The following is a 27158-nucleotide window of genomic DNA, read 5'->3' as shown; positions in this document are numbered from 1 at the left end:
TTTAAAAAGTTGTTTATGTGGTTACATAACGATTAAATATGTGGTTTCCTTTCATCTTATCGATTTCTACCCTGGACTCAATTTCCTAAGCTATTTTAATAACCCCTAGGCTAAATATACACGATAACCTGAACACGAGAGAAAAGACACGAAGTGTGAAAAGAACGCTTTACTCCAAAGTTAGTTTATGTACAGAAAGTCGAGGGTATTTATAGTACTTCAGATGGTCTTAGGTATCTGGAAGGTTCTGTGACCAAATGAAACATAGTATCAGGATAGTTAATCATTCATTTAGAAATGTGACACGAGACTCTTCACTTTCCAGATGTTTCTGAGAGCCTTCTATTTAGCGCTGATTGAACAAAATGTTCCGTAGCGTCTTCAGGACCCCTCTAGTCTTTTTCGAGGAATACATTCGATCTCTCCAACATATTCTTGATCGTGAGTTGTGTGCTTGACATAAAGTGATTTGGTCTGTTTGTAGTGGATCCTCAGAGTATTCAATCTAGAGGTGTTATAAACTCGGTCATTTAGACCAGTCTCATTATTGTATTAGCGTACCGCATAGAGAGTAAGATATTTAATTCATCCGTTATATCAGCTATGTATTTTCTAGAAGCAGCTATTAGAACAATGCAAGAAACAAATTGTGATAACTGAATTTCCGAAATCTTACATAGATTTTGCAAAGTATAGTGCTGCCAGATTATAACCTTGTCTACTTGTGAATATCAAACACTTACTACTAAAAAATCCATATAAATAAAGCTTTTATGAGCAAGACGGTGGATGAGATTCGAAGCAACCAATATTTTCATTATTGACAAGGTAATTTATACAAATCTATCCCATACTTATTCTGAAGGACAACTAATTATTATTTATTTACTCAAATCTGCTATCCATCACGTAGCATATGTCACCAACCAGCAATCTCTGATCATCTCTGTCCTGGGCTGTCTTCTACAGTTGTTCCCAACTTCTAATCATACTCTTGATAACCAACTCCCATTGTCAACACCATTTTTTTGTTGGTTTACCTTTTTCCCTCTTGCCTTAAAGACTCCAGGTTAGAGTTGGTTTTGTTATGCAGTTTAATGGTTTCTGTAGTATATCCCATCCACTTTCAGAGTATTTTTTAAATTTCCTTGTCACCTGGTAAGTTCTCTGCCACAGTAAGTTATTATTTAAATGGGTTTTTTTATGGTATTGTGTTCTTCAAGCTGGATGGTTTTATTTCAAAGCCAGCTCAGTGACCTAGTGGTTAAACGCTCGCGTGCGAGACCAATACATCCTGGGTTCGAGTCACTTAGGCGAGGTCGCGGATGCTCACTTCTGAGGGGTCGCACAATAGGACGAAACGGCCATCCAGGGCTTCCAGGTTTTTCATAGTGGTCTAGCTTCAGTTGACCCTTGATCTAAACTATTGAAACTCATTTGTGTTTGATTATCTTCATTGGCCTCGTTATCATCATGTGTGTTTACACTTAGTCCCTTTGTTAGGTTCAGAATTTCGTTATTTTTCCGATCAAACACTTACTTACTTACGCCTGTTACCCCTCATAGAGGAGCATAGGCCACTCATCATCATTCTATATCCAGCTCTCTCCTGGTCAATCCAATTACCGACGTAGCATGTTTTCGGCCTTCCTCTTTTCTGTTTCCTTTCAGCATTGCAAGTTAGTGCTTGCCTCGCGGTGCAATTTGATGATTTCCTCAATGTATATCCTATCCACTTCCAACATTGTTCCCTAATTTCCTCTTCGTTTTGAAGTTGGTTTGTTCACTCCCACCGACTGTAGCACTTCTAGGGCTACTGCCGTTTCCAAGCCCAGGTAAAAGGAGAAGGATTGGGTATGGGATCAGCAATTTCATCCCATCTAAAACAACCTTTTTGAAATAAAATCGCCACTGGCTTCTATTCCAAGCCATGTCACATAACGTCCCTGATCACACCATCTCTAGGACCCCAATCAGGGAGTCGTGAAAGACCAACAGAAGCTAGTCCTGTGCACCTTTCTTTCATACCACGATACCATGTCATACACTGATCATCTCTCCGTTATTTCCAACCAGTCTCAAAGTCGGTAAATAATTGATGATGAGGAATGTAGATGACACAACAACAAAAAAGATCCAAGAATAATTCATATCATTGAATCATATTAACATTGTTTTTTCATCTGAAATATTCCTATACAAACTAAGAGAATGAATGTTGGCTCAGTGGTCTAGTTGGTTAAGCGCCTGGTGCGAGACTGATAGGTCCTGGGTTCGAGTCGCTTAGGCAAAAGGTCGCGGATGCACACTTCTGAGGGGTCTCACAATAGAACGAAACGGTCATCCAGTGCTTCCAGGCTTTCCATGGTGGTCTAGCTTCAATTAATTCATGATTTCAACTCGTGAAATTTCTAAGAAAATCTCCACAAAAACCCATTCTGATAATAAGAGAATGAATGTTTGATTGAAGAAATATTTCCGTCTATTTATTTATTTATGAAAGAACATCAGACAAACAACAATAGTGCATTATGATAAATCACGTGTCTAGTTAAATTACATCAGCCTTTTTTTGAATGTGTGTGTGTCTGTCTATCCACTTAATCGTCTATTGCCTAACCCTTATCCTACTGTCCCCTTATGCATATATATATATATATATATAAGACGGACAGATATCATTTTTCATTCAGATATGAAGTCATGTGACTTTGAAAACTGAAACCCTATTGGTTAATGAATGATATCAGCTTCAGGTCAATAATTTTTTTCCACCAATAGGAATGTAGTAAATTGTATATTACATTTATAAAGATATGGTGACTAAAAATTAAAAAAAAAGAAAGTTGAAAGGAAAATTTAATTTATTTCTACTGATCTACTTACTTACTACTGATCATAAGGATAATTGACAGTAATATATATAGCTCAAGTAATTTGTTTTGTAAGTTAATAACATATCTATATATGCTTGGTATTATTTAGCTTGTATCTTCCCATTGAGGTTTATTAAGACTACAATTGATCAGTGTGTTATTGACATATGTGCATATACTCTGTGTATGCCTCGATATTGCCTTAATTCACAAGCTTTTGTTTGTAAGCAATGATGGATAGTGGCTAACAGTGGAATCCAGTTTGACGTGCGTTTCGTCCTATCTGGGACTCGTCAGCTGGATGTACCTGCATCTCAGAGAGTTGATGTCCACTCTGGGACTCGAACCTAGTACCATTCGCTTCAAACACCATCGCGTTATCCACTTAGCTACTGAGTCCTGATAGCCACTTGGTTGTGCAATGGGTTAGATTTCAATTCACTTGGTATTATTTAACTTGGATCTTCCCATTGAGGTTTAAGACCTATGTATATATAATTGTTAGTTCATATAATGATCAAAAAAGGATAATGTTTTTACGGTATGATAAATTTATTCATTTTTGTTTATTTAATGTGTATACCTTGCTGATGAGTGTTAAATAGCACGAAACCCCCGAATCTAGGGTTTCCTGTTGACTACAACCAACCACTATCTTATTTCAACATAGTGCATGCAATATCAAATCATCTAGACTAGTGGTGACATTGCAATTTGGTCTATAGCATTCGATTTGCACTAAGAAGGAATTGATACATATGATATTGATCAATTGTGTATATTAACATTGTTGGATGCCGGCCAGCTCAGTAATCTACTGGTTAAGCGTTATCGCGCGAGACTGTTAGGTCCTGGGTTCGAATCTCACGGGGCAGGATCGTGGATACTCAGTGCCCTAAGGAGGGGTCCCATACTAGGAAGAAACAGCTATCCAGTGTTTCCAAGTTGTCCATGATGGTCTACCTTTAATTGACTCATGAATTCAACTATTTAATTACTATAATATCCATAAAATTCCTCTCAGATTACAATGCGTGTATCTTCATAGGATTTTTGATAAGCATAACAATGTTTGTAAAGGATCTAAATATTCACCAATTTCTGGACTAATATACCATTTGGGGGCGTCTGGGTCTTGTTAATATGCTCCTAAAGAATAAAATACACACTTTTATGTTATCTGACATACCTTTTGTAATGAATTTGATTAGCTCCTAAAACTTTAAATTCCTTATTAAGACCTATTATAAACTGGATTAAGGTCTCACCCATCTATATAATCTTGTCTAGTGTTATGAGCGATATATTTTTCCCCTCATTTGTTTTTTACTATATTGGAATTTCCATTATATTGAAATCATAGTTATAGTATCTAACTGATTCAGAAAGTCTGAAAATTTTTATTAATCTGTGTCGTATTTTCCAAATTGTTATATTGTCACAACAGTGCCAAACCAAAATGTGGCATCAGTGCTTGAGGACACTAACTTCTAGTCTGAGCCATGTTGGTAGATGTAGACTACTTGGTTGGGATCAGCGTGACGATCGTAACCAATGGTTGGAGACTCTTGATGACATGGCTCAGAATCGATCACAATGGCGTAGGTGTAAACACTCCCTGTCTTCCCTTAAACTATGAGATTAAAATCGCTTCACATCTTTCTTTCTGCCAACTAATTCTTTCTTTCTGTACTATGTTCTTATATGTAATCTTTCTTTTATATATTACCACCATTGAATTAACTACTTGTATGAATTTGGTGTTCATGTTGTTGTGCTAATGAGGTATGGCAACTTGGACCGATGCATATATGTGCCTGGTCCTACGTTGTAACTGACTGACTGGTTGAGAAAAGATGAATAGATTTATGAATGATGAATGAAACCTTTTTACACTTTGTAATATTATCTATTTCTTTTCCACAAACTATCCATTAACAAAGTTGTTTTACTTTTTCTGATTGACTATGAATTGGTTGAAAATTCATTGTGTCTGTTTTAGGTTTATCCTTGTACTTATACTCTCACCTCAGTTTATTTATTTATTTATTTAAACACATAAACATTAGTACAATGAGGCACCAAATAGATATGCGCCACATAAATCATTTGATTTGTGTGAGGGCTTGAATACTGCCCAGGTTCCCAAGCTGAAACAGGTGGTTTTCTCAGGGGGCCACACCTGGAGCCTTCGACCAAAAGGTATGATCCCCAAGGCAGCAACGTCAGAAGATGCATCCCCATGGTGACCGGTGGCCGACAACAGGTTCATACGCCTTTTGTCTCCTTAGGATTCTGGAGACCATGTGCACGATTGGTTTGGAATCAGGGTTTCCCAATTCCCCCAGGTGCTCTCTATGTCCACCAACCCGGTTAAAGCGCCGGACATTCGCTTTTCGTCCTGTCGATTTCGTTAACATCAATAATGCCGAGAGAACGTAGTGAGTAAGACTTCCCTCACCTCAGTTATTAAAATAGAAATCTTAGTAATGTCATTTCTAGTAGAAAATATCACAAAACAATTCAAATCAATGATCTATCTTGTTTACTGATTCCGATGCTTCATTTTTTTCTTTTTTTTGGTGCGTATTTAAAAATAAAATTTGTTGCCACGTGACTAGTAAACATAATTTTATTGTCGTCATTTAAAATTTTCAGTTATTAACCGTATATCAGTATAGGGGTTGTGGAGATTGTTAAGTTTTTGATTGAGATCATGAATCAATTGGTGTTAGACCTACGTTGAAAACCGTATAATTTATAATAATGACGAAACTAAAAGATAATGATAATAATTTGACTGTAAAATTGGAATCATATACAAAATTAAAAATGACAGATTTGTACCTGTGCTCACTACCTGTTTAAAAGTGTATTTAATGTTCTTCTAATCAACTATCAGTTAATCAATATTTTGATAGACCGAATTCATTCTAAATATTGTTGAAGACATTCAGCGTACATCTTACGAGCAATTCCTTTAGACTATCCTCAGGCAAGACAATGTTGATACTTTTTATATTTGCTTGCCTGAGGATAGTCTGAAGGAACTGCTTTTAAGATGTACGCTGAATGTCCATTTTGTCTTTGTATGTATTTATCTATGCACAAGAAAATTTTGAGCTGTAGTCTACACACTTGTACACTAGTGGTTTGATGAACATCAAGTTGAAACTTGAACCATTTGTTATATATTAATGCTTGAATAGTTAGATAATAGGTGTGGCTAACCAATAGTTATATAAATCTGCACGTGGTTAATGGAAAGTATTGTTTTTTTTCCAACATTAATAATATGTTTAGGATAATATATACGTAAGCATTATTTCAGATTAGATGTTTAAACTTTCTTCCATGTTTTATTGAACAGTATGTTGCTAAGATATTCGGGAGTATTGTAATATTTGTTCAATTTAAATCAAAAACCTTATTGTATTTTTGTTTTTACTTAGCAACTTACCGGATACCCGGAAATTGTATGAGCAACTTTTTAAATCAATGTTCATGTATACACTTTTTTTTACACATAAAATTAGCATCTTTTGAATTAATTTGTTCTGTGCTGATGATAAATAATTAAATAATGAGACAAAGTAAGTGTAGATTCAAACATTAGCGATTGAATGAACACTAGTGTGTGAAGAAGCAAACTTAAGGTTTCTTTCAATCCTGTGGATCAAAGGATGATTTTGAATATGATGGATTACTTATTTTTAGATGACTTACTGAGTGGTAACCAGTCTTACTTACTATGTCGTGTTATCGATAGTTACTGGGATCCGATCGCGTTTTAAGATTTTCATAGTTCTGATTAAGGAATAACGGTACGGCATCAAACTGTTTTGTATTCAAAAGTAAATCTCTTCATTCTTAGAGCATGATTTCATTGATTTTCTGAATATCTGTTACAAGTTCATAGAATTAACAACATGTGATTTTTACTTAATAAATCCATAGCTAGAATGTAACAGATAAAAACAACGCTTTTGTTGTTAAAATTGTTATAGTATGACTTATTGGTTAAGGCATTCAACTTTCAGCCGTTAAGGCCCAGGTCTGAACCCCGTTCCATATAGTTTTGTTTGACCAGCCGGGTAGTATGGTTAGACCTCCACGATTTGTGTGGCACATATTCAAGTACACTTGGTGAATGAATCTATTGATTTTTATTTTAAGATTATATTAGTTTTGGATCCAAGTAATTTCATTATTTATACAGATAGAATTCAAAGGTAACTAACTCTCCATTTATAAGTTGACAAATATATAAACTAATTTATGTTACAGATCCATAAACTTCAGAAATATTGAGCTGATTGCACCGCTAATCTTTGTGATAATGAATGACTGACTGTTAACTAGTGTTTCTGGTGAATATTATTTGTAAGACAATTTCTTTAAAGTAACATAATTGACGGTTATACTGAATTGTTTCCAATTAGATGATATTTAAGAAAAAAAGAATATAGAAGTCAATTATCTCTTGGATCATATAGTTGTTTTTCAATCATTTGTTTGAATGTTAGCTAGGTCTAACAGTAAAAGGCAGAATTACTAATATTATATGGCTGTATTAATATTTTTGTGTAACCGTAAATATTCTTTTAAACGTATCAAATGACCTAGTATGGTACACTAATTGATCATTGGTGAATTAATAATAGTTGTTTTTCATCTTTCTTTTATATGAAGTGACATGCAAACTCAGTCAGTCAGCTAGCTACAACGTAGGACCAGGCACATATGTGCATCGGTCTTAGTTGTCATACCTCATTAGCACAACAAGATGAACACCGGATTCATAGAAGTAGCTAATTTAGTGGTGATATTAGTGTTGCTACCTTGACGTGGTGGTCAGGCTGGCCTATCGTGATGAACCAATCGAGCTATACTGGTTGCAACAATCGTTCCTCAAGGTCGGTTGAAGCGCGGTAAAACTAAAAGCAGCAAACCCAAGTTCTGAGGGCGAAGTCGTACTGCTGACTGTACAGAGGTGTGACAGCAGTAAGGTGTTTCCTTCAGACAACCAGCATGACAGCGATGCTGCCTTCCCACAAGGAGGGGTGGGGTTAGAAAAGGTCGACCCAAGAAATACACACCTCTCTTTAACCCACGGATATCCGTCTCCGGCGGTAAGGTCTCAACAAGTACTGAGCTAACACGAAAATTACTCGCAAAAAGGTCGTGTGTGGCCGGCCTCAAACAGTTGTCCCTTGGGTACTGCGGTCACTCTCTCAGGTCACTAAGACCACCAGTTTTACCGACGTTATCAGTCAGAAAACTATCACAAACCATTTAGTACAGAAGAGTTGAGACTTTAATTTAACATTTTCAGGCTTCGAATGATGAAAACTGTGAACCTATAATTATTAGGCTAATATTTTCCATTCTTATTCATAGCGACATTTTCTAGTGAAATATATGCAGAAGATAATTAAATCTATACAAAATGTAAGTCCCTCATTTATCATACAGTTGACAGATCACTCATATTAAACGTGACTTAAAATCTCACATGAAGTATGTATATCTTATGACTTTCTTATTTTTATCAAATGCAAAACAATATGGTTTGATTGAATTTGTTTACAGATACTCGTTGAATTATGGTATGTTGTTTAGAGAAGCCCAACTTTGAATATTATGCATACATAATAAATAACTACTGATAAGTAGAAGTTTATTTGCTAGTCAGTTGGCATTTAATGCATATTTTCAATTCAATCTTAATTTATATTTATCTCAGTTTCATCTTCAGTCTTTCATCCTAAGTGTTGTCTACTGTGAGCAAAGCTAAACCAGCTAGGCTTATCTGTAAAATTATTGAATTAAAACATAGAATTAGTTAATAGGTTAGTAAAGCGAACACAGAGATTGGTCTAGAAGAGATTAATGATTTCAGCATAACTGCAAACTAAGATTTCTTTCAAATTCAATCACCATTACTGTCGTGAATATACATACTTTCGATTCGTTAAAAATAACCTATCATACCTGCATTGTTTTCAGCTTGATTATGTTATGGGTGTTTTAATAGTTTAGGAAATGCGATTAGTTCGTTGGCATTTTGATTCGCCGCGGTTACAGAAGGATTTTTTCAAATTTTAATTGCTGCTAGGATGTTTTGTGGAAATAAGTGGTGAAAAGTACTTAGAAATAGGATAACTCCCTGTAAAACCCCTAATCGGTAACATAGTTGTGTTCTTATCGGTGACCTAAAGTTATAATGGAAAGATGTGATTGGGGAAGTTCAATCATATTGGGCAGGATGCAATCGTCATCATTAGGATTAGATGACGGCAGCGCTGTATTGTGAACTGTGTGAAGTTGACGATGTGTACCATCGGACCTCATTTCAGTAGTTAAGTGTTTAAGCGCTCACCACAAGGCCTGGTTTTAACCATTGTTGAGGTCGTTGATGTCCACAACTAACGACTCCTTTGCTTAGACTAAACAGTCTTCCAAACGCTCTCTGGTTTTCAATATCTCAACTGAGGCCAATATGTAATGAATGTCAACGGTAAAATTTCCCTTTTACCATGTTAAAAGGATGTTGATAGTAAACTATATTTAGCATAACTTTTAAAGAGAAATCTGTTGAACTATGCCTGCTTTCACCCTCAATATCATACTTTGGGGAGACTATAATTTATGGAAGAATCAACCAGATTTAAGATAGCAGATCTTGAATTTCGGTGTGAAATTCATCCATCCATATATCTAAATAGCATTTTGGCGTCATAACTGATGTCAGTTCTTGATGAAAACCCCAACTATAGTTCATAACCTTAACTTCTAACCTAAAATTTCGATTCTAATTTCTCACACACCCTCTTTGGACCCTAGTATGTTGGTGTTTTTTCAAGATCACTTTGGCATCGCTCAAAGATTGTCCATAAAATTATGGTCTCATCCATCACCAATTTATGGAACCATTGACTACTATTGTAAATCATTTAGATAACTATAAATATAATTCATTAGTAAATTGTTACAGGATATTACATCAGGCTGTTGTCGAATGATTACGATATTGTACAGTTAGCCAATTACCTTTCTCACTAACCTACAACCTTATAAATGAAAACCCTAAGGGGTTGTTAGGTGTGGTCTCTCTCAAATAAATCTTACATATCTTATGTGATATTTGCATAGATTAAAATATATCATCCTTATGTAAATGAACTTGTCGATCACTGTATTCTATAAATTATCTTTATGTCTATTATTTTCATACCCTTCAAAGCATTCCTCTTGTTGACCTCTTAGTGATCTGGTATTTCAATGTATAACAAACAACACGAGAAACTGTGTTATCTTAAGGTCTGTTTTTATTGCAAGCTAATTGCATTGTATTCTTGTATTTTAATTAACATATTGACTCCATTATATTTCATGCTTTATGAGAGTCGAACGTAAAACTTTTATTGGTTATTTTAGACTTGTAACTCAACTGGTGGATTTCCACAGGTCAGAGATCGTAATTCCACAATAACCATTGTCTTTTTGTTTTATTTTCGCTATAACTTTCCAGTAAAAGTGACGCATTTCGAATTGTAGACGAATTAGTAATTGCTTATATACTACAATCCCGACTGCAGATGCTACGTTGACTTGGTGGTCAGGCTTGCATATCATGGTGATTCAATTGAGACATATTTGCTGAAACACTCGTTCCTTTAGGTCCTACCACGCCACTAATAAACTCAGGAAGCCCAGCTGACGTTTAAAAACTTGCGACACTTGTATCGTAAACGAAATGTCCACTAGCCAACCGATGAGCACGTATTTTCCACATCAGTCCGCATTGTTCTATTTTATGACTTTGAAACATGGTCTATGAAGGTAAAAAAAACCAGCTGTAAGCTTAAGGTTTTTGGTAATAGGTGTTTTAGAAGCATCACTCGCGTTCTATGAAATGAACGAGGTTAGGCATATGGTACTTGGCAAAAGTGGCAAATCGGCTGATGAGGTAGCATATTTCCAACGACCGGGGTGGCTAGGACATGTATTATGTTTAACTAGTTACCACCTAACTCGACGAGTGATACCCACTAGCTCAGAAGTAGGTTTGAAGAAAAGTAGGGAAGAACAAATTAAAAGCGACATCAGTTTGTGAAGTCATTGACTGTTGATCTGTGCCATGCCAGTAGTTGCAGACTACCTGGTTAAGGTCCGCGTAATAACCATAATCAGTGGTTGAAGATATTAGGTAATATGACATAGAATCATTCACAACGATGCAGATACATTTGCTCTTTATCTTTCCGTCGATTCTAGTATCCTTCCATACATACCTTTACACCGTTTTTTTTCATAGCATTCTACCAATGTTTGATATTTTTTTAATCATTGCTGATATATTATTTCGATATCAATTGTTACTTTCATCTCGTCGTGCTAATGTAGTAAAGGAACTTGAGCCATTGAACACCTGTGCAAGCGTCTGTGAATTATGCTTATCTACCTATCTGTCTACTTATCTGTCTACCGTGCCAGTCAGATTTGATTGGAGACAGCGGTAAAAGTGAAAACAGAAAACTCGTGGTTCGAGGGCATACTAATTTTTTATATAGGAGTGTGATGGTAGCATGTTGTTTCCCTCAGACAATCCCAATCTGTGACGATGCTAACTTATGACAAAGAGAGGAGGGAGTTGAATAAAGTTGTCCCTAAAATTGTTACATCTTACCTTATATCACGGATTCTTGTCGCCGGCGATAATGGACTATAAGTACTGAGTTAATGCACCTTAAATTACTCGAATAATAGTTGGGTATAACTAGCCTCAAGCGCTTGTCCCTTAGGTCATCAGAACCACTCCTAACCTAGTTTTCTTTTCAGGTAACTGAATAAAAATCATCTCTTCACAATGTGGGCAACCAGAAAGTGACAACTACTCTCATACCTCTAACAATGTGCAAGATCACCTAGTTCTTAATCAAACCACTTCTTCATAAACTATCACATAATATCACAGATTGAAATCATGAGTCAATTGAAGCTAGACCACCATGGAAAACCTGGAAGCACTGGATGGCCGTTTCGTCCTATTATGGGACTCCTCAGCAGTGCGCATCCACGATCCCGCACTCCGTGAGATTCGAACCCAGGGCCTGTCAGTCTCGCGCCAGGCCCTTAACTAACTAGACCACTGAGCCGACATCTCTATTGGTTGATTTTCACATATTCTTCATCATCTAACTTGCTTTGCCCTATGTCATTTAACAATTTCCCTTAATATTAATGCTCTATGAATTATATTATTCAATTACTAGTAGACTTTTAATTTCCACTTTTATCAGTTAGGAATGTATATTTTAAATGTTGATAGAATTATCGAATAAACTAAAATTATTGTTTACTTCATTCATATAAATACCATAGATGAATCAAATTGATGTATATCATTTGATCTAAACAAATATATATATAATACTTATCACTGACATTTTATCTAATACAATTAATGCGCAAACAAACAAACATAGAACATTAGGAACACATTTTTATGATCTCTATGTTTAATGTTTATCAGTAATAATGATCATTGACTGAATATAATTCGTAATGGTAAATTTATTATTATTACTATGTACAACAAATACAGTATTACTATTATTATTATTATTATTATCTCTATTGATCGATTAATTAGTTGATTGATTAACTGTCAATCGTCGTCAATCCTCTATGATTTCATTTAGTATAACTTATTTAGATGATTAGCTTTTTTAGGGAATCATGTTATATATATATATATATATATATATATATATATATATATATATATATATATATACATCGATGACGTCTTTTTGATATTCATATTTTACATAATGATTACAATATTAATAATACATGTGAATGTGATCTATTGTTTTACGTGAATGAAATTTTCTGCAAGGATTTAACTTGGAAATTAGATCTTAAAGATGATTATAAATTGATAAAGTTTTTTTTCTTTGATAATAGAATACAACTATTTTTTTTTAAAAATTGATCAATTGAAAGATATATCATATTAAGAAATGATTTTATCTAGAAAAGTATTGGAAATATCAGAGAGTAGTACCATTTTATTTATTTAAACACATAAACATTGGTACAAGAAGGCATAAAATAGATATGCGCTGGGATACTGCCCAGGTGCCCGGACTGAAGCATGTAGTTTAATTAGGGGGCCACATCTGGAACTTTCGACATGAAGTCTGATCCATAAGGTAGTGAAGCAACGTCAGGAGATGAAGTCCTATAGTAGCCGGTGACTAACAACAAGTTTGTACGCCTTTTGTCTCCATAGGATCTTGGATCCCATGTGTACCATTGGTTTGGAATGAGGGTTTTCCAACTCCCCTAGGTGGACTGTCCGTGTCCACCAACCCGGTTTAAGCGCCGGACATTCTCTTTTCATCCTGTCAATTTCGTAAACAACAGTAATGCCGGGAGAAGGTAGTGAGTAGGACTTCCCTGTCAGTGGCTGTGTGATAGCATTTGGAGAGGGAGAGCTGACTTTCCTCACTCTCGGCCGTAGCAGGGCGTTTGGGGGTGAGTACCATTTTGGTATGATATTATTCAGTAGTCTGTGCACATAACCTTCAGGTTTAACAACGAATGTGTTACCTTTCTACTGTTAACTTTTTGTCCTATAATTTATAATTTTAATCTAAGTCAATTCATGGTATTGTAGGATTATCAACCTTCTTTTTGGCGATAACCGTCTATTGACTAACATACATGAACTCCCACAGTAACTACTTTTCGCTAGGACTATGGAATTACATGAATCTTTACTGCGAAGCCCTATAGTTCCGGTTTCAATTCCTACCAGAACTGTGGGTGTGTAATACTAAAGTGTCCTAAAACAGGATGACACAACTGTCAAGTATTCTCTGGTTTTTCATTGGTTGTTTAACTAAAGTCACTTTGATATTTCCAAGTTCATATGTATACTTTTATAGACATTCATTGTATACCATTTAATCGTAATTACGTTTGTGCATTTTTGTTATATTATACTTTTTAAGTTCATTTCCACTACTAGTTAAGCTAATTAGTTTACGTATTAAAAGTGATACTGTGCAATTTAATGTATATTGGTTTGGACTATCCCGTTGTTGATATTTTGATTGAATTTCAATCAGTTTTAGCGTATGTGCATCATGTTTGGATTGCCTTAATGAAGCCATTATGATAAAAGTTCTTATAGAATAAATAGAATATGGGTAACAAAAGAATTTAGGACGTTATTTTCGTCCTATTTGGAACTGATCAATTACATGCATCTGCATGATTGGGATTTTGTTTCATTATCGTAGATATTAGATATTCATGCCAAGGTTAGACTTGATAGTTTCCAATAAATTGAACATTGGGTAGAAAGTTTTAATAATAAATATATTTTTTATCCTATCACAATCAATAGAAAAGTTGTATTTCTGATGTTTCGTGATTTAATGTAAGCCACTTCTTCAAAGTAAATAAATAACCAAGTTAAATTAATACAAGGTTAAATGATGCAAATGGACTTGTGTTAATTTAATTAGGTTATTTATTCACTCTGAAGAAGTGGCTTACATTAAGTCACGAAACATCAGAAGTACAATTTTTCTACTTATTAGGATATAACGATAAAATATATTTATTATATATGATATCCATAAATTGTATTGATTTAACAAAAAACATGAACTAGATGTGCCAAGATGCGTTCCCATGGTATCGGTGACCAACGATTGGATCATACGCCATTCGTTCTTTCAGGATACTGAAGCCAATGTACACCATTGGTTTGGAATCAGAGTTTTCCAACTCCCCTGTCTGTCAACCCGGTTAAATCTCCGGAAATTCGTTTTTCGTCCTCTCAATTTTATAAACAATACCCGTGGTGCGAGAAGGCAGTAAGTAAAACTTCCCTGTCAGCGGTTGTATGCACGTGGCCACATGAGGTCATTTTGAGAGCGAGAACTGACTCTCCCCACTTTCGACCGTACCAGGGCATTTGGGGTCGTATACATGATTACGGATGTCTTTTAGGCGTCGTGATCAGGTGATAAGGCCACCAATAGGGTACTGGTGATACTCGATACTGATTTGTAGCTGAAAGTGGTATTAACACGTAAACGTTCATTAGTTATACTTGTTTAGCTACTGTCTACCTCTATTATACGCTATGTTAACTGAAGAATTAGTATGATAAAAGATTCTTAAAAATTTGGCTAAATCTAAAATGAGAAAACTATAGGGGCTGAGAGATCATTTGGAATATGAGTAAAAGAGGTCAGTGGTGGAATCATTTAAAGCTATTTTCGGGAAAATTTATCGCTCAATCAAAATCTTGGGAAGTAAGGTTTTAAATCAAACTCAATGTATTGTTCAAACAATTTGAAGAAACCTAATCACATACTGATTTACCGAAATTTAGTGCACAAACCGCATTTGTTAGAATCTGTTTGGGAATGTAATCGTTTGATCTGAATTCTCAGGAGTGAGTTTTCATGACATATTGAGCATTTCATAAAGTTTGAACTACAGTTTCATTTGCTAACTGCTCCGTTCTATTTTGATATTGAGGAGGCTAACCATGTTCTTGAAATGAAATCGATAAACCTTTAGTCTACTTGGACCCTTTAAACATGTAATATATACTGAATTCTATTCCTTATTGACATAGAATAAGTTTCATAATTTGAAATTTTGTACGTAAAATCTTTACTTTTTTAAAATCAACTTACATTTTGCAAACGAACGTTTTCATGTATAAACTTTAGTAAGTTCAAATTGAGATCTCAACTCGTGAACACAAATCTGTAGTCAGTATTCCGTATTACTATTAGGAAAGTTATTCCTTGTCGGAAATTTTGTATGGTTTTACCCATATTATTGATAAAGTGTACATTGTTAACATTGATGATTGTTTAAATAAATAATCATTTCATTAATATATCTTACATGTTAGTATCTTGATTAAGGACATTGTTTCATTTTGTATGTGTAGCACGTCCTGAAGTAGTATCTGTTTTCATGTGAGCCCTTGATATAAAATTATATCCAGCTCCGACATTTAATCATCAAAACAAATGAATTCCAAGCACCAGCTTTTAATGGCTTGATTTTAAAATGATAATCTCCGATTTGGCTGAATATATTCTATTCGACTTCAGTGCTATTAACTTAGTATTGTCAGTAGGTGTGAACAATCCTTCGGAAGCAAAGATAATTGAACACGGATAGTTTTCATACATCTTTGACTTAGGAAAGTAAGGATTCGCAGCCATGGCAGAACGACTGATAAATACATGTTGAACACCTTACTATATTACTTTCTTATTTACGCCTGTTACCCCTAGTGGAGGAGCATAGGCCGCTGACCAGGATTCTCCAACTCTACATAGCCATATAGCTTATACTGCATACAACACATATGTAGGGTAGTAAACGAAATATCCCAGCCTGAAGCGTTAGGGCTTAAATAACGCTTAAAACACATTATCTGGTGTCGGACTACTATTACTAGACCACGAAGATCATTTTTATCGCATTTGCGAAATTTTCATTTTTCTGACTTTTCAGACCCTGAGTTAGGGGTAGTATCCTTGTAAAATCTAGTTACTTAATTATTATCGAATAAGAATATATATAATAATAGTTCATAAATAGTTCCCAACAGTTACCATTCATTTATTTTTCATTCAGATATAACAGTACCATATCAATTGATTAGATGTGGTTTAATTAGCGAATTTCTCATTGTGAAATAAGACAATATGATTGATATGTATACATTTGATAAGTCATCAATGGGTTATTAGAATAACACCAATAGTACATTCTTTTTACTTAGAAGGGTCATTTAGAATGTGACTAATTGGAAAATTGAAGAGGAATAGTGTAGTGAACAATAACACGAGTGGGGGCAATCTATATCTCAATAAAATCTGAGATCCATACAGTAAATAGTTAATCTGCCAAATATCAATCCATCGTCTCAAACTTGACTGTTCGTTTTGCAAATATCAGTCCATCATCTCAGATTTCATTGTTCATGCATTTTCAGACCAATTGCCTTCCGTCCCCGTTCTTTCCTTATCGACCTTCTACTGAAATACATTCTATGCCTGACCATCGTTATATACTACTTATGTGGATATAAGTAGCTCACACCACAATAGTTCAACTGATCAATTCTACTTAACCTAATAAACAGTACAGGGGAAGTTTTTTGTCCTTATTTTATGGAGCATAACTTTCCGTTGTCATGATTTATGTCAAATGTAACCATACTTTTCGACCGTTTGATAGTTGTATATGTATATACTTATATGGTAGATGTTTCATACTCCTTCGCATTAATTCAATTTATATTAGTAGTTAAACCAAATTAAACGTTTTAGGTATATATATATTTTTTCTAATAATTTGTTTCCTCTTGTCATTTCATGGTAAATACTATACACCAAACAAATGAATATGTAATCATATAAAACGTGATACAATTGGTTATTTCATGTTCAGTTATCATGTCATGTAGATTATACTGAATAATTGTACCATTTTAATCAGGTGAAATATGTCTTGTGTTAATCAATGATTATTACATACTCATTAGTACAGATCATGTGGATCATATTTCAATCTCTCCCTCTCTCTGTCTCTCTGAAGTGAATAAAGGAAGCTTGGTGGACAATTTCGAGTTTGAAATGTAAATGATAGTAATAGTGTACTTTGGTTGCTCACTGGATTAAGCTAGAATCGGTCAAATCAGGATGAAGTTATTGGTTGTTGGTTTGAGCTAATGTATCATTTTTTTCCTTTTTTGAAAGAAACTAGGTGTAGTTTCTTGGGTTCAATTGTAAGGATTGAAACAGAGGCTTATCAGCGATATAGCTTAAAGTCTATCATTCTGGGCTAGATAAATCCATTCCTTGTGTTCTTCTAGGTTTTGAATGCAAATATTGTTTATTATTTTTCACCCTGCAAATTCATACCATATTTGGGAATCTTATAATCACATGTTTAATTTTTATTGCTACGGTATTAGTGGAGTGGTGTCTTAATCGTCAAGGCATTTATTTATTATCATAGAGGGGCTTTATGGAGATTGTAGTAACTCCAATGGTTGAGATTATGAGTCAAGTGAAGCTATATCACCATAGAAAACCTGGAAGAACTGGACTGTCATTTCGTCCTATTGTAGGGCTCCTCAGCAGTGCGCATCCACGAGACTGATAGGTCCTGGGTTCGAGTCTCCCGAGTTGCAGTCATGGATGCGCACTGCCAAGGAGGATTCCCACAATAAGACGAAACGGCCGTCCAGTGCTTCCAGGTTTTCAATGGTGGTCTAACATCAATCAGTTCATGATTTCAATCAAAAAAATATATTTTAAACTGGCTATCTGTTTATGTAATATTGTCATCGGTCACTCAGTTGGTCAGTCAAATAGAACTTAGGACCTGACAAATATTGGTTCAAGTTCCCATACCCATTAGCACAACGAGATGAAGCCATCGAAGCAAATTCTAAAGTAGTAGAGGTAGTACCACTATTAGTGATAACTGAAAAGGTTAGCTATCTAAGATATGATTCGATTAGTAGAGTTAAAACAATGTCTGAGATAATTTGGAATCTCAGAATTTAAGAGAATCAAAAAGTGGATGAACCTGTGCGATTGTAAACAATTTCGAGCCATGTCACAAAAGGTCTCTAAACGATGGTTACGATAATCACACCGACCACAACCAGGTAGTCTGCACCTGTTATAAATTTTCTTATTACGACCCAGCTATTCCTATTACTTAGTATTCTTGGACACCATTTCACTCGACAAGTTCCACGGTTGAACAGGAACTAAGTTATATTCCAAATAACGAGAGTAGATGGAATTAGAAAGCACAATAAGAAAAAATGTTAGTATATTTATAGTTTTTACATTAGATTATAGATTATTCTCCAAGTATTCACTAGCGTTGATTGGATAAGAGATAGCTAATCAGTGTGCACCCAACGCAATCGTGCACGGGACGTGCTTTAGTCCAATCTATATTCCGCTAATAACACCTATCTACATGACTGTCCAATTGTCATTGTCTTCGTGGACTGATGCCATGTGTTGATTTTAGCTGTCTTTTTAAAAATTCACTTCTACATCAGTCACCATCGTGTGTCGAGGTAATCGGTGAATTGACACACATAATAAATGTCCTAATCATCTCAGTTGATGAAGATTCAATACCTTGTCAGTTGATTCAACGTCCTTACCTAGTACTCTGTGTCTATCTCCAGTATTACTAACTCGATAGTCCTAAAACACGAGCGTTACTTCAATGACATCTATGATCGAATACTAGTAACCGGTGAATAACTATTTGTAAAAGTCATGTTACACACTCATTGAGTAGAACGCGGCATACTGATTCTCAGAGTACCCATCCTTTAGTTGACAGACAGGTATCTCGCCTACACCACAAGTGGGTCGACTGGGCTTTCTAAATTCGTGCCGAGATTTCATCAAATACCAACTCACAAGGACTGATTCGACTGCACTCTTTAACATTTGTTCAGGCATTGATGCAGACTAGTCCTGAAGTAACACTTCATTAAGAGAGAGTGTAAGATAACGTCCCAAATATGATTTTATTGTTGCTTAAGTCAGTTAGTAGACTCTGTATTATTGTTGAAATTGACATAAACAATAAAGAAAACCTAATAGAAGAGAATAATAGTCAATAAAATTGATATTTATCTCCATCATTTACTTACTCATCTAGCCGATGATATCTATAATACTTTTTTGATAGGTGAGATTAGTTTCAATACTTTGTAATTCATTAAAACTAAATTAGATAAGGGATAAATAGCTGAAAAATTCCCATTTTATTAGAATAAAGATAGATATATCTTGGTATGAATGTTTTTTTGTATGTATGAATAAGAATAACAGTGTTATCAACTAAGAATTAGATTCCATGTTAAATGTCAAGTTGTGTTTTTTTTTCTAAAAGAGAAACCAGTGTAATGTTACAGAGTATGTTTATTCAATGCATCTAATTGTAGAGATAGAGAGAACATTATTGGTAGGTTTAATAGATCTTTCATGTTCTTACGGTAACCGACTATGCGTTCGTTTATATGTATGTAATGTGATTTATAGTTCTCATTTTACTTCTTCATATGAATTTACTGTCTTATTTTTTAAAAAAAGATTCTATTTATAAACTACTCAGTTTTGAATAGTAATTCTAGTAGGTTATGTCAAATTTTGGTGAAACCTAATTATATCCTGTTAGATTAATTAAGTTGTTTATTTAGAATAAGATTTTTCATAATTGAAAAGCTATTTAATCTCACTCTTCTAGTGAAAATAATCATAGTAATAATAAGCTTTGTTTACTACCACTAAGTTTGTTACTGAAAGTAGATATGAGGATAGCCTGGAGTCCCTCCGGGGGCTTCTTCCGGTCCCAAGTCCGGATAAAGGAGGGTTGGGGATAGGGCTAGCGACCCCATCCCGTAGAAAACTAACTCGCTAAAAAAACGCTAACCAGAAAAAAATATTCAAACCTTTCAAACTCTGCCCTGGGAGTCAGAAGGTCTTCATTTAGAAGAGATATGACGTCTCATGATGAAACCCGAGTTCCTTCGAAAGTCACGAGGCTGATGCCCCTTCTGACAACCAGAGCAACCATTTATTTATGTACATGGAATGCTCATACAATGTGGGAGATCAGTAGAATCTTCCAAATTACTGCATCTTCTTTCAACTTTTAATAAAAGTCCATTATTCAGCATTTTTGAGCACTTTTTTTAATGTTCATTTAATGGGTGAATACTTCATAAGGGAGAGTAATTTTCATTGATATCTTCATTTTAATCATATTAAGCTGTTTACATATGCTTTCTATGAATGAGACATTGAAGGACACCTCAGCTCTTCGGATGAATTGAAAGTTAAATCCTGAAATTATATAAATATATAGCACTCAATAAGTGGACGGGAATATGCTTGGTATTGCACACAAATTGAAGAGTGAGAATTAGATAGCTAAAAATTCACGGAAACGTATTTTATCCCAGCATCAACTGTGCAGTATTGCAATAAATAACTGTTAAATATGTAATCGGATCGTAATTAATAAAAAAATTCTTTAAATATATGCTGGTAAGCAAAGATGGATAGTGGCTAGCACTGGAATCCAGGACGCGTGTTTCGCCCTATTTGAGAGTTGTCATCTGTATCTACCTTCATCTCACAGTTGATGTTCACTCCGAGACTTGAACCCGATCAATTGCAGTCCCAAATAACAATGGGAAGATAAAAGTAAAACAAGACCAAGTGAATATACTGGTAATGTTCAGTATATTTCACCCATCTTCAATAACTCTAGTTCTCTATTAGTTCAGGGGCTGTGGCTGTTTCTTCTCATTCGTTAGATATTAAATGTATCAATTCCAGTAGATCCGTCCGTCGTTGTTTTCCCCCTCAAAGGATATACAAGGAAAAAGATTTTTCAAAATGTCCAGTGCTTCAGTTTGAAATTCGCAGCATTTAGTGTCGAAATAGTTTGTATCTCTTTCATAATCCTGCATGAATACACATAGTTTAGGATTTATAATAATTCTCTCAAATTAATCAGTAACGGAGAGGTTTATTTCAGCTGTAATGAACAAAGGTTTAGTTCGGGTAAACCAGTTTATTGTATGACGTAAAATCACAAATCGCATATGTAAAATATGTAAACTATACATTAAATACATTATTTACACATCTTCCTTGAGTTGTCTTACAAACTTCGTTGTCCTCCTATTTCTGTTTTCCTTTCTCTTCTCTTCATTTCTTTCTTCTGTCCATCGGGATTCTACTTCCAAATACTGATACATATTGCTTATATCTGTCCGTATACGTAGCATGCATCACATTACTATTACAACTACAACATTACTATATATATATATATACCGTAAGATAATATAAGAACCCTTGTTACAACTGGTTCGAAATAATAAACTTAGTGAGTACAATATCAGTTGACTAGGCCGGTTTTCGCAATATAGTTAGAAGTGAACCTAGTGCACAAATATCACATTATCTTCAGTAATCAGTAACGTATGAATATCTCAAATTTTCATTGTACAGTTGATTTTAAATATTCTAATCTCTTAAAGGATTGTTTTTCATTTTTATTTCATATAAAATTTCCATCATTGTTAATTACTGATTCATACTTTGTCATTACTTGCATTAGAAATATCTCCTTGTACCATCTTCTGACTGATGTGGCTGTTCAGCGTTGATGATTATCTCGAGACATTGATATAAAATTCAGTGATAAATGAAATATGTTTATATGTAAACGATGCCTCCAATTCACATACTGCATCAACAATGCCTGTGATGACCCGAGGAATTTTTCTTGACCTAAATGTTATTGTCGCAATAATCGTGACATAATAATTCTCATTTTAATATATTCTATTCACATGATTTTACTCGATTGATTAAAAGTCATCATCAGTTCTGTTGTATATGACCTTTCAACTTTAATAATGATGGAGTCAGAGTTTGTAAATATTTGAGAAGTAATCCAACATGAACTCAACTGTCTGTTTTCCTTAACTTATTGAATGACATGAATATATTTGACCGCAGAAATATATTTGTTGTAGTTTTGTTTGATCCTTGTTTTATTATATTATGGCATTGTAAGCTACTGATAACTTTGTAAGTAGGATATTTAAAATCGACAGAAGTTTCAAATATTATTGCTGTTGACTATATGTAAATACTGTCACTGGCGCACAGTTATTACTTTTCCTGTAGACCAACTTCAACATAAACTTCAAAGAAACATTCGTAGTTATATCGCAAAACAGCACAGTTGTAGTACTTAGCAAACATATTTAATCGTCTTTGTGTTGATAAACAAACATTAATTTACAGTCGATTGATCAGTGAGCACCGATCAAATTAATGTATGTCAAGTTGCGCTTAGTGCTGATTGAATTTTACCGATCATATTGCCACATGGGTATTATTCTAAGTGAATCAGCGGCGGTCCAGTGTTTCCTATCAACTTTATCTAAATATAACCTTATATATGAAAATAGTACACGCTGTCATTGATAAATGCATCTTAGTGCCCTCGGTCAGTTGCAGCCCGAACCGCTCATCGATAACGTCTTAGACTATGGAGCTAGGCTAATACGAGATTGAATCCATTGGGGGTCGTCAGTTCCATCAAGATCACTGGTACACGATATTGACGATTGTTAAGTAGCACGAGACCTAGGTTGTCCTGGGTTTTCTGTTGATTACCTTCAAAAACAGCCTTACAAACATTATTTCCTTTTAATTTACGTTATGATCCAGGGACTTATAGTACATTTAACTTAAACTCTACGTGGGGTAGATAACTGTCACCCAACATCGTTGAATCCCGCTGGTCACAGCTACGCACTCCAGGAGTTGCATCTTGAAGCTATTCATTAGTGATCACATTATTATTAGTGTAGGGAGATCTGTGAAGATTGTAGGATTTTCGTGGTCAAAATCATGAACCAATCTTGGTTAGGTCACCACTGAAATCCTGGAGGTACTGGGAGAGTGTTCTATCCTAGTATGGGACTCCTAAACGGTCAGTCAGTCAGCTACAACGTAGGACCAGGCACATATGCATCGGTCCAAGTTGCCATACCTCATTAGCACAACAACATGAACACCAAATTCATAGAAGTAGTTAATTCAATGGTGGTAATATATAAAAGAAAGGTTGCATATAAAGATGTGATACATAAAGAAAGAATTAGTTGGTAGAAAGTAATTTTAATCTCACCATTTAAGGGAAGATAAAGAGTGTATACACCGACAACATTGTGATCGATTCTGAGCCATGTCACTCTGGGTCTCCAACCATTGGTTATGATCGTCACGCGGATACCAACCAATTTTCATCTACTAACATGGCTCAGACTAGAAGTTAGTGACTTCAAGCACTGATGCCACGTTTTGGTTTGGCCGCCCCTAATGGTGTGCATTCACGACCCCACATCCAGGAATCACTAGTGATCAATTTCGTGGTACGGCTCCTGGAGTTCTATTGAGCCGTGATCAGTGGGATCCAAGCACGTCGAGTATAAGATAACTATTTACCTCAGAGAATATAAATTGAATTGTATCTGCTCAATATCGTGAATTTATTGATGTTGGGTATTAACACTGTTAGATTCCATCCAGCTCAGTGGTCTAGAGGTTAGACGTTCTTGGGCGAGACCGAAAGTGCTGCATTCGATTCTCTGTGTTGTAGTCGTAGATTGGCCTTATTGAAGAGTCTCATACTGGAATGAAACAACAATCAAGTGGTTCCCTGTTTTCAATGGTGTTTTTACTATGGTCATTTCATGATATCAATCTTGAAGATTATTTTCCACTAATTTCTAACTTTCAGCCTACCTACCCTGAATGAATCTAATAAACTAGTAGCTATCGTCCTATACAAACCTTTTTACATAACGCATACTAATTAAACTCACAATTTATCAGAAAGTTATAGAGTTACCACATTTCTCAATTCATTGATTGTGTTGACATTTATACAGTTCTTTGTCACTATAAGCTTCAAAAATATATTTATTCTCAGAAGGGTTTTTTGTGGGTATTATAGTAATTTCAATGGTTAAGATCATGAGTCATTTGAAGCTGGACCACTATGAAAAACCTGGAAGCATTGGACGGCCGTCTCGTTCCATGGTGGGACTCCTCAGTAGTACGCCCCCACGATCCCGCCTAGCGAGATTCGATAATTTATGTGGATTGTAGTTCCCCTGTTTATACCAAATTTTACAAAGAATTAAAAGCTTAAACATATCGACAATCACTTAAAATGTATAATCGTCTTGTTGATTTCCAGTGAAAAGAAAATCAGGATTATTACTCATTAAAAATATATTCATGTTTTTGCATGCAGTGTATGGTGTATTTGCATAGAAAACAGTAGCTTAAATTGCGTGACACCAATCATCCTTTTTTCTTTGTTCAATAATATTGCAATATCTAGCATTTTTCCGTTCACATCTAGTGGATGAGTACAGGATATAAGAGCATGAACACTATTCAGAATTACAGTTCAGTCGTCTAAAGCTATTGACATGTCTTCTGTAAATAAGCCATTGTAACGCATATCGAATTCCCGTATGTAAAAAGCAAATTCAATGGAAGTAAGAGCTTGAAATGAAATACGAATTGGCGTTTCGAAAGATTTTTTCAATCTTTCCTCATATTCTTGAAAGATGTAACTGGTGAATTGTTTTGTAGTCTAAATTTAGACATTCTTGCTATGGTTACTCGATCGACGCAGAGATGGTAGTGTTTACCATTAAAAGCAGTATATAAACCATGTGAAAGCTCTTTACTTGGAAACTATTTTGTCGATCCAGAGCTTGTGGCTTACTGTCATCAAAATTGATAATAATGAGTGATGTTTGTCAAGAATATCTACTATACCCTTTGTTAACTTTGTCATAGATATTCTTTTGGAGACAACGCCTTCGTCTGAACCTTCAGAAAATGATCTCCTACCAGGGGCCTCGCTTATAAACTTGGTATACGAAGATGAAAGTTCTGATTGACAAAATGTCTGAGTAAACGAAAAAATTTCTAATCCCTATAAGTAACAATACAAGCGTGCTTAGGGTGTTTCCATCCCTCTAGATATGTTGCTCCAGGATTAGTTTGACTCATCTCCTATATTAACCTTAGGGAATAAAGTGGTTGAGTGCATTGACCACTTCACTTATATTACAAAATTCACCATTCCTTACGGGTTGATGTCTTATTTAATCTCGGCACCACTTTGGGAAGCTGTCTTGGCTTTCATCAACTTGTTTCACTTGTGATGTGGGCTGAATGTCCGTCTTCTACTGAGTATACTGTACGATATTTCCTTCTGCTTTGATTTATGGCAGTGGTATGTGGCTTTTAAGCGTGGAGATCATTCACAGGTTACTGGTATTTGATTACAGATGCATTTGAAGCGTACGTTGGGACCACCGAATGTGTCGTGCTGAGGTTGGATGAAGGGTGCTAAGTGGACATGGGGAACTGATCAATGAAGTAGTGGATCTTCATTGACTGATATGGTTAAGACATATGTTAGTTACTTATTATGTTCAACTATGTCGGTTGGAGTAGGGACATGTTGGAAAAAACTAAGGGTGGCTAAGTCGAAATATGTCATCAATCCATTAAGTCGTTAACAGTTGAACTGAACCATTTCGATAAGCGCCAACTACCTTGTTCTCAGGTAGAAATTGCATCGGGGACTGATATTTTCGATGTCTGAAAGCAGAATTGACTCTGTCATTTATCGGAAGCACTTTTTTAATCACTAAATAGAAATAACTCCAACAAAACCAGATGATAACTGTCACTATCTTTTTGAATTTTGCGCATTAAACTAAAATTCACCCATTTCGATCCTGATTGACTGGGTAAAACTGTGCAAAAATCTGATTTCACTTATTCAATTAGTATTACAATTATTGCGGATTGAGTTGTCAATTATTTGTTATGTGATAGCTTGTAGGAATGCAAGCATATTTTGTAGTAAATCAACAATATCAAATGCATTTGAGTAAGAATACGATATGATGCATAAATTTACCTTGTTTGTTCTTTCAGATGACTGACTACGGCTATTTATCCACTTACTGAAGACCATAGTGTTTAGTTCCTCCATACCGATTAAGAAAAACACGAGCAAGCGTGAGTGCATTATCGAGTCAAGTAGATTGTTTACATCCAATTGGTTCACTAAAGTCAACCAATGGACAAAGCAACCAATCAGAAGCCAGAAATTGTGACAAGCCAACGATTGCCCTCATTGGCTGTCGATCGTACACAGACCACATGTCTAACCTCTGGAAATAATCTTGTAAAAGCTCATATGTCAAATCAATCATACGACAGTAGCTACGATTGCTCGACTAATTTTCATCAATATCCTACATCTTTACCAAATCAGTCTAGTTTAAAAGAATCAATATTTCATGAAAGTAATGAGGATAATAATGGAGATACAAAGTCAACTATCAGTAGTGGTCAACAAAAACATGGTTTGATTAAGAAATTATTAAATCGAACACATTCAAATAATATTAATCATATTACTAGTAGTAATAGTAGTTCAGAGAAATTGAAAATCTTAGAATTACGATCTCATCGTCGACCGCAACAGGCCACAGACGCTTTACAGAAAGTTATGGGAAATGTTCATCATGTAAGTGATTTT

General features: G+C 35.0%; 1 protein-coding gene across 1 annotated transcript in view; it reads left to right on the top strand.

Annotated features, from left to right (window-relative positions):
- Positions 1–2836: 2836 nt before the first annotated feature.
- Positions 2837–27158, top strand: part of PKG21D_1 (cGMP-dependent protein kinase, isozyme 1) — a 128240-nt gene continuing 103918 nt past the window's right edge. The window contains exons 1-2 of the mRNA XM_051217099.1: positions 2837–2944; positions 26549–27146. Of these exons, the coding sequence (XP_051065734.1) occupies positions 26694–27146 (453 nt within the window). The 5' untranslated portion in view covers positions 2837–2944; positions 26549–26693. The remainder of the gene's footprint in view (positions 2945–26548; positions 27147–27158) is intronic.

The sequence above is a fragment of the Schistosoma haematobium genome, chromosome 6 (genome assembly GCF_000699445.3).
Source record: "Schistosoma haematobium chromosome 6, whole genome shotgun sequence".
NCBI classification, from domain to species: Eukaryota; Metazoa; Platyhelminthes; class Trematoda; order Strigeidida; family Schistosomatidae; genus Schistosoma; species Schistosoma haematobium.
The sequence above is the reverse complement of the archived record's forward strand: the minus strand, read 5'-3'. Positions and strand labels throughout refer to the sequence as shown.